General features: G+C 43.7%; 1 protein-coding gene across 2 annotated transcripts in view; it reads left to right on the plus strand.

Annotated features, from left to right (window-relative positions):
- Positions 1-142: 142 nt before the first annotated feature.
- BTBD9 (BTB (POZ) domain containing 9) overlaps positions 143-9675 on the plus strand; it is a 444722-nt gene continuing 435189 nt past the window's right edge. Inside the window, exon 1 of one of the 2 annotated variants that reach the window (XM_006775885.2) lies at positions 143-227. Coding sequence is in view for 1 of the 2 variants with exons in the window: in XM_006775884.2 (XP_006775947.1) it covers positions 272-565 (294 nt within the window). In the remaining variant the exon portion in view is untranslated. The other variant, XM_006775884.2, reaches the window with a different exon arrangement.

The raw sequence follows: 9675 nt of genomic DNA on the forward strand, positions 1-9675 counted from the left end.
GTGAGTAGCCCGGGCCTCGCAGGGGAGGTGGGGCCTGGCCGCACCTGCTGCGCGGGCCGGGGGGGGGGGACGCACGCCCCCACCGCACCTGCGCGCGCCGCTCCACGCCCCTCCGCCGCTTCCTCCGCGGACGGGGGCTGACGAGGGTCAGTTTCGGGACGCGGGCGCTCTCGGAAGCGGCTGCGAGGGGCCGGCGGAGACTGTTGTTCTGAAAGGTTTAGTGAGAAGTAGGTGTCTAGGGGCGTCGGGGTGGCTCCGCCAGGCTCCCGGAATGAGTCAAGCCCGGAGGAGCCCGGGCTCCCAGAACGGCGCCTCTTCCTCCCAGAGACGAGGCTGCCGAGACGAGAGGAGGCGGCACCACCAGGGACGCCGGGGTTGGGGTTCGGAAAGTTGGGCGCTGCCGGGGCCTTCGGCGCCGCTGCCCTGGGACGAGGAGCCGGTCGTTAAGTACCGAATTGTGAATCAGTGCCTGCGCGCGGCGTCGGACACACCCACGGCCGGGGGAAGGCGAGCTGTCAGAGGAGATAGGGGGCCAGCCCGCTCCCCAGAGCTCCCGACTTCTCATGTATGTGCACGTTAGGCGTCATTCGCACCTAACGCTTGGTTCTGGGCATTTTTATCACGTGGTTGCGACAGATTTGTGGCCAAGGGGGCGGGAGTCTGTGTTCAGTCCTTCCTCGGAGACTCACATCAGCTGTTTTCTTTTCCCAGAAGGGAGGCACTGCTTTTCTTTTTTCTCAAACGCAGGACAGACTTGCCGTTTACTAAGTAGAAAGTACAGATCCTGTCCGGCGTGCGGTTGGGGAGAGCTAGTGGCCAGACGGGCCCCGAGGGAGATGGTGCGCTGGGCTTCTCCTGGGTCACCGTGTGCTGGCTGCCGCTACCGTCCCCGGGAGGAAGCATCGGAGGGAGAGATGCCTGGAATCTGTAGCAAGATGAACTGTTCTGAAGTTTAATCGTGATCCGTGCAAGAAAGTTACTTCTCAGTTACCCCTCGGCTGTAAAATTCTGTGATTCAGTTTCGTAACGGAGGCTCTGTAAAGTATGCTGCCTGAAGGTCTTACATCAGGGAGCCAGTAGAAAGCCCTGCCCTGTAATACTTCGAGTGCTCGAACTTCAGTGTCTCTTGCTCTCCGGAGTGCAATAGCGTTTTAGCACAGGAAGCACGTGTGGTTTCCATCATGGCTGTATGTCTTCAGTACTTACAAAAGCGCTTGCCACAGAATAGGCAAGCCGTAGATATTTGTTATATATCACGCCGTGTCAGTGGCGTATAGCAAGCATTTAGTTCAGCCCTTCAAGTAGTTAATACACGTGCCCCTCCCTCTCCTCAGTATTATGGGACATGTGGGAAGAGGATTGTTGGGATTTCATATATATTTCTTTATTAAGTTATTACATATGTATCCTTATCCCCACATTACCCCCCTATACCTACCCCCACTCATGCCTAATATATATTTTTTATTGACTTTTAGGGAGAAAGGGAGAGGGAGAGAGAGAGATAGAAACATTAACTATGAGAGAAAATCATTTATCGGCTGCCTCCTGCACACCCCTCATTGGGGTTGAGCCCGAAACCCAGGCATGTGCCCTTGACGGGAATCGAACTCATGACCTTTCAGTCCACAGGCTGGCGCTCTACCCACTGAGCCAAACCAGCCAGGGCGATTGTTGGGATTTCAAATGACATAGGGGGCTTTTTTCCCCCTTGAAGAGCAAACAGCCTGGTTAGGAAAATAAAGCATATGTATAAAGATAATTATGAAACCAAATGGGGTAGGATGCAAACAAGTGCTATGTGAGCTGCTGCACTTTACTAGTAAGTGCACTAGATATTTAGAAAAGATGAAAGACTGTGGTGTGCTGAGTTAATGAACATTTTGGAAGAGGTAAGATTCGAGCTGGTCTTTGAAAGAAGAGTAAACTTTGAATTAGAGAAGAGGTAAGAAATCAGATGTTGAGAAAATAGTGTGAATTTGGCTGTTGGGGGGATATATTGAGGAGACACTTGTCGGATGAGTGGAGCAGAAGGTCTCTGATAGGGGAACGTTGGAGATAGAAGGTTTAGCAGATTGGGAGGGGAAAGTGTTTAGGCTTAGGCAGGCTTTATCAGCATCCCACTGATAACAAGGTAAAGTCCTCTTGCTGGGTGGGATGGACGTTGAGCTACTCAAGTAGAGTCTTAACACATTGAAGGGATATTACAGTTGACAACAGGTTGTTGTGCACTTCTGATTTCTATTACTTCCTTGAATAAATGCCTCACTAATGTGCATGTATCTTATGTGTTTAGTTAGCAGTACATGTCCCCATTTCTAAAATCTACCTGATGTGCTAGGTCAGTGGTCGGCAAACTCATTAGTCAACAGAGCCAAATATCAACCGTACTACGATTGAAATTTCTTTTGAGAGCCAAATTTTTCAAACTTAAACTATATATTTAGGTACATTGTTATTAACTTAATTAGGGTATTCCTAAGCTGGCCTTTGCTAAAAACATCCTCAATCTGATTGAGGTACGTTCGCTGAGGTCGACCCCTTCCAACTCTCCCATCCACACTCGTCTTGTATACTTGTTTCGTCTATCTCCTTTTGTTCATCCTCTATATGTCCAAACCATCTCAACATACCTTTCTCAGTCCTCGACACTACATCTTCTTTCACTCCACAACGTTCTCTAAAATTAACTTAATAAACTTTACTTAGAGTTTTAAGTCAACTTCGCACGTGGTATTTTGTGGAAGAGCCACACTCAAGGGGCCAAAGGGCCGCATGTGGCTCGCAAGCCGCGGTTTGCCGACCACTGTGCTAGGTCCATTCCACTGGAAATTTATTGAAATGGTGTACTCAAAGCGATTATTTCACCACTCTCATTCTCAGTGATACAGTTTTGAGTGGGATTCTCTCTCATAGTGTCTGTGAGGTTATCAGTTACTGCTGATCCTGTAAAAACAAAAACAAAAACAATAATGTTAGCTATGGAATCGACCACTGAATGCATGGGTGGGTGAAACAACAAATTGATGTTTTGTTTTCTCTCTCATCAATAAAAATTAAGAAAAATATTGACAAAAATATTTGAGCAAATTAAATATGCTGCTGTTAAATATTGAATTTTTGGTCTTTACAGTATCTTTTGTTGTGGTTATGTTAAAATTCTTTTGAATGGTGTAAACCTGAAGTTGAATTGCTAACCTAAGATGTATAAAGTTGCAACACTAAACGTTGCATTATTTAACAACTCAGCAAATATTTATTGGGTGCTGGCTGTGGCTAAGCACTATGTTGGGTGCTGCGAAGACAAAGAATGAGACACAGTGTATTCCTAAGATACTAAGCATTTGTCTGAGGAGACAAACTACTAACCATGATATGTTATGATAAGAGTTAATTACTTTTGGAATGAATAAAATGCAGAGGGAGAGATCACTTTGGCTAGGAAAAAATTGATAGAGTCAGGAAAGCTTTAAAGATAAGAGGAATGAACTTGGTCCCGAAGGTTGAGTACAATTTTGCCACAAGTAAAAGGGAAAATAAGCATTCCAGGCAGAGGGGACAGCATACGCCAGTTGCCAAAGATTAAAATTGAATAGGGTTTTGGAAAATCTTGAGTTGTTTCTTGTAGGCTTGTTGTATGGCAGGAGTGTTGAGACAGGGAAGGTATGGTTGGGATCCAATTATGAAGGGGTCTTCCATTCCATTCATTTTTTTTTTATTTGTCTTCTTCCTGCTGGATTACACTTGGAGAATTTCAACTTAAAAAAGAAAAATCTTTCTCTTTTACACCAAGTAACCTATAGGATTACTTTTTGGATCTTCCCATTCATTTTTTAAAGTTGAATTTATTCGTGTGACATTGATCAATAAAATTAAATAGGTTTTAGGTGTACAATTTCTATAACATATCATCTATATATTGCATTGTTGTGTTTACCACCCCAAGTCTAGTCTCCTTCCAATACCGTTTACCTTTGCCCTCTTCTACCTCCTCCTCCCCGTTACATTCCCCCCGGTAATCACTACACTGTTATCTGTGTCTATGATTTTTCTTTTTTTTTTTTGCTTAGTCCCTTCACCTTTTTCACCCAGTCCCTCCATACACTGCACTCTGACAGCTGTCAGTCTGTCCTCTATCTGTGAATCTGTTTCTATTTTGTTTGTTCATTTTGTTCGTTAAATTCTACATATAAGTGAAATCATATGGTATTTGTCTTTCTCTGATTGGCTTATTTCACTTAGCATAATGCTCTCCAGGCCCATCCATGCTATCACAAAAGGTCAGATTTCCTTCTTTTTATGGCTGAGTAGTATTCCATTGTGTAATGTACTACAGCTTTTTTATCCACTCATCTGGTGATGGGCACTTGGGTTGTTTCCAAATCTTGCCTATTGTAAATAATGCTGAAATGAACAGCATTTATTAGGGTGGATATATTCTTTTGAATTAGTATTTCAGGCTTCTTCAAATATATTCCCCAAAGTGGAATCCTTGGATCATAAGGCAGTTCTGTTTTTAATTTTTTTAGGTAACTCCACACTGCTTTCCACAGTGGCTGCATCAATCTGTATTCCCACCAGCAATACATGAAGGTTTTCTTTTCTCCACAACCTTGCCAACACTTATTGTTTGTTGATTTTATATAATAAAAGACTAATATGCAAATAGACCGAATGGCAGAATTACCAGTTGCTATGACACGCACTGACCACCAGGGGGCAAACGCTCAATGCAGGAGCTGCCCCATGGTGGTCAGTGTGCTCCCACAGGAGGAGTGCTGCTCAGCCAGAAGCTGGGCTCATGGCTGGCGAGCGCAGCGGTGGAGGTGGGAGCCTCTCCTGCCTCCATGGCAGCACTAAGGATATCTGACTGATGGCTTAGGTCCACTCCCTGGAGAGCGGGTCTAAGCCAGCAGTTGGACATCCCCCAAGGGCTCCTGGACTGTGAGAGGGTGCAGGTGGGGTTAAGGGACCCCCCCACAAGTACACGAATTTCATGCACCGGGCCTCTAGTTTATTAATAACCATTCTGACTTAATTTGCATTTCTCTAATGATTAGTGAGGTTGAGCGTCTTTTCATATGTCTATTGACACCTGTATGTCCTCTTTGGAGACGTGTCTATTCTGGTCCTTTGCCCATTTTAAAATTGGATTGCTTGTTGTTTTTGATGTTGAGTTATCTGAGTTCTTTATAAATTTTAGATATAAACTCTTATCAGATATATCATTGGCAAATATGTTCTCTCATTCAATGGGTTGTCTTTTCAGTTTGTTGATGGTTTACTTTTGCTGTGCAAAATTTTTTAGTTTGATGTCTCATTTGTTTATTTTTTCTTTTGTTTCCCTTGCCCAAGGAGATATATCAGAAAAAAAATGTTGCTTTGAAAAACATACAAGATTTTACTGCCTGTGATTTTTTTCTAGGAACTTTATGGTTTTGAGCAGGGGTCCTCAAACTATGGCCCGCGGGCCACATGCAAATACAAATATTGTATTTGTTCCCATTTTGTTTTTTTTACTTCAAAATAAGATATGTGCAGTGTGCATAGGAATTTGTTCATAGTGTTTTTTTAAACTATAGCCTGGCCCTCCACCGGTCTGAGGGACAGTGAACTGGCTCCCTATTTAAAAAGTTTAAGGACCCCTGGTTTTGAGTCTTACATTCAAGTCTTTAATCCACTTTGAATGTATTTTTGTGTATGGTGTAAAAAGGTGGTCTACTTTCATTTTTTCGTCCAATTTTCCCAACATTTATTGAATAGACTATCTTCACCCAATTATATGTTCTTGCCTCCTTTGTCAAATATTAATTGACCATAAAGATGTGGGTTTATTTCTGGGCTTTCTATTCTGTTCCATTGATCTATATGTCTGTTTTTAGTATGCCAGCACCATGCTGTTTTGATTATTAGGGCTGTGTAGTAGAGTTTGATATCCAGTAGAGTGATTCCTCCAACTTTGATTGTTGTGGCTATTTGGGGTCTTTTGGGGTCATATGCATTTTCAAATATTTGTTCTAATTCTGTGAAATATGCCGTTGGTATCTTGATAGAAATTGTGTTGAATCTATAGGTTGCTTTGGGTAGTATGGACATTTTAATGATGTTAATTCTTCCTATCCATGACCATGGTATATGCTTCCACTTATTTGTATCTTCTGTTTCTTTGTTCAGTGTCTTATAATTTTCTGAGCACAGGTCTTTTACATCCTTGGTTAAATTCCCAGTTATTTTATTATTTTTTGATGCAATTGTAAGTGGGATTGTTTTCTTAGCTTCCTTTTGTGACAGTTCACTATTGGTGTATTGAAATGCAGTTGATTTCTGTATATTTATTTTGTGTTCTGCTACTTTACTGAATTTATCAGTTCTTATACTTTTTCTTTTGAATGGAATCTTTAGGGTTCTTTGTATACAGTGTCATGTCATCTGCAGTGACAGTTTTACTTTTTCCTTTCCAATTTGGATGCCTTTTATTTCTTCTTGTCTGATTGTGGCTAGTTCTTCCAATACTATCTATCTATCTCTCTATAAAACCCGAATATGCAAATAGGCCAAATGGCGGAACAACCGAACAACTGAACAGTTGGTTGCTGTGACGTGCACTGACCACCAGGTAGTGCACACAGAACATGGTGGGTGTCGGCATCAGGCGGCAGACAGAGGAACATGGCGGTCATTGGCCATGGCGGGATGGTGGGGCAGGTGAGTGAGGGCACCAGATCAAGGTGGGGTGCCGGTTGCTGTCATTGGGGTGAGCCTCTAGTGGTCACTGAAAATTTTTTGCACCTGCGCACCATGGTCCTGCCGGGTGCTTGCACTTGCTGCCGACACCTGTACCTGCTGCTGGCGCTGGCCCTGCTCACACCCACTGCTGGCACCCAGTGCCAGTCCAGATCGCTTGGTGCTGTCAGCAGATGCGAGTGGCAGCTGCCGGCCCTGATCGCCCCTGAGGCTTCCCCACCCCCCGCCCCCTGCTCCTGAGGGGCAATCAGGGCAGCAGCCACTGCTTGCACTCGCTGACTGCGCCAGTGCTGCTAGCACCCACTGCTGGCTCTGGCCCCAATCACTCTGTGCCGTCAGCGGGTGCGAGCGAGGCCTTTATCGTCACAGCGTGGGAGCAGCAGCGGTGGGAGCTGGGCTGCTGGTAGACAGGACAGGGGACCGTGGCAGGAGGGGCCAGGCAGGGGCGCAGAGGATGGGCCGAGACCTGCTCCTGTCCCCACTGCAGCCTTGAGGCCCCAAGTTCCTTTCAAGGTCCATGAATTCGTGCACTGGTCCTCTAGTCCTATATAATAAAAGGCTAATATGCAAATCGACCGAATGGCAGAATGACTGGTCGCTATGACACACACTGACCCCCAGGGGGCAGACACTCCGTGCAGGAGCTGGTAGTCAGTGTGCTCCCACAGCGGGAGAGCTGCTCCGCTGGAAGCTGGGCTCACGGCTGGCGAGCGCAACGGGGTGGCAGGAGCTTTCCCACTTCTGCGGCAGTGCTAAGGGTGTCCAACTGATGGTCCAGACATCCCCTGAGGGCTCCTGGACTGCGAGAGGGTGCAGGCCGGGCTGAGGGACCGCTCCCCCACCAAGTGCACGAATTTTGTGCACTGGGCTTCTAATGTTGAATAAGAGTGAGGAAAGTGGACATCCCTATCTTGTTCCTCATCTTACAGGAAATGCTTGTAATTTTTGCCATTGATGAATTGTAGAGAATTTTTGATACTGTAATCTCCAGCCAGAAGTGAGTAATGACCAGCCAGAAGTGAGAAGTTAAAGAAGACTTGTGTAGCTTGAGTACCTGGTGATTATGATGACATTAAGTTAGAAAATACAGGAGGAGGAACAGACTTGCAGTGGAGAGAAGAAATGATGGCATGCCAAAATTTTAAGGTCCCTTTTTGGAGTTTAGAGAGATCTACTACATAATTGGAAATACTACTCCAGATACAGGTTAGGGATAATTGTAATGTAAATGAGAGCCTTTGAGGCTATGGAAGTAGTACCACTAAGTAAAAGCATAGTGGGTTAATGCTGTGGACTTTGGAGTCAGGAAAACCCAAGGTCATCTCTGTTATGCTACTTATTTGGTTGGAATGGGTGACCTTGGGCAAGTTACTTAACACCTCTAAGCCTAAATTTCTTTTGAAATGTGGGGCTGATACTTAAATTGTTGTACAGATTAAGTAAGATAGCATGTGCACAATGATTAGCACAGTGTCTAGCTTATAAATGCTTAATAAATGACAGCTGTTGCTAGTAGTAGTAGTAATATAGTTGTAGAGAAGATGGAGAACTGGAAAGAACAAGGACTGGAACTTTTAGAAATCAACATGTAGGTCAAACTTAGATTGGTTCTTAACTTGAGCATGCATCAGAAATACCTAGAGGCCTTGATAAAACAGACTTCTGGGCCCTGCCCTGATAGTTTCTGATTCAGTAGGTCTGAGTGGGGTTCAAGTATTTATATTTTGAACAACTTCTCAGGTGATGATGATGCTGTTTTCAGGACCACACATTGAGAAATACTGACTTAGAGTATGCGTGAAAGAAGAAAAACCAGCATAGAGACTAACAAAAGAGGCTGGGGTTGATAGAGAACCAGAAGAGAGTTTAGAGAAGGATAAGGAAGTAACAGCCTGCAGACTCTCCAGATCCACCAGTCTGCTTTCCAAGTCCATAAACCTCATCTGATCTTACTTCTCTCTTCTGTGGAATTTGGCATAATGCTTGGCATGCAGTATTAGTTTGAATGAACCTTTGACGTTTCTTAATACTGTTCTTATGCGTGATTGCATGTACTTCACATAGATTTTATTCATCCTCATATTTCTGCTGAGTCACAGAAAAGGCATGGTTTCTAATTTTACACATGTGTACAGAAAATTTCTTTCAAATAGCTGATGTATAGATGTATTTGCTGGTATGCTTTGGATCTTAGGACTTTTGCATGGGGCATAAATGTTAGTCCTAATCTCTGATAGGGAGCTATAAGGAAGTCTGTATAGGAAATCAAACAATAGTTGTATAAAGATAAGCATACTGTAAAGAGATTTTAGGAGTTAAAATTAGCAGCTCACCATGCTTCTTGTTCTCTCACATTTATTCTTTCTTCTAACACTCATTAAGTATTTACTATGTGCCAGAAGCTGTGCACAGTGCTGGGGATTGAGAAATGATTGTTGCTTTGGGCATCTAATACTAGCTTTGGTTAGGGGGTATGATACTATCTGCATGAGTGAGCACACACATTGTCGGGGAAGATCTGCTGCCTGAATTTTATAATCTCAAGAATATATTGGTATGAGCAGACATCAACGACTTGAAGTTAAATTTAGCCTATGTATGCAAGGAGCCATGAAAAAAAATAGAGATAAACAAAATTTTTTAAGCAATCAAAGAATATGTAATGTGGTAGAGGAGTAAAAAACATATTTACAATGCTGTATGTAATATGCTAAGTGCTATGTAAACATTAATCACAGACCAGGTTTGCCAATGCTTGTTGCGTGCCTGAGGTTTGATTTTTAACTCATAAGCTGCTGCAATGTTCCAGAAACTAAATGACATAAATCCACATTAATCTCCTAGGCCAGTGCTCGGCAAACTCATTAGTCAACAGAGCCAAATATCAACAGTACAACGATTGACATTTCTTTTGAGAGCCAAATTTTACAA

Source organism: Myotis davidii, unplaced genomic scaffold (assembly GCF_000327345.1).
Source record: "Myotis davidii unplaced genomic scaffold, ASM32734v1 scaffold289, whole genome shotgun sequence".
NCBI classification, from domain to species: domain Eukaryota; kingdom Metazoa; phylum Chordata; class Mammalia; order Chiroptera; family Vespertilionidae; genus Myotis; species Myotis davidii.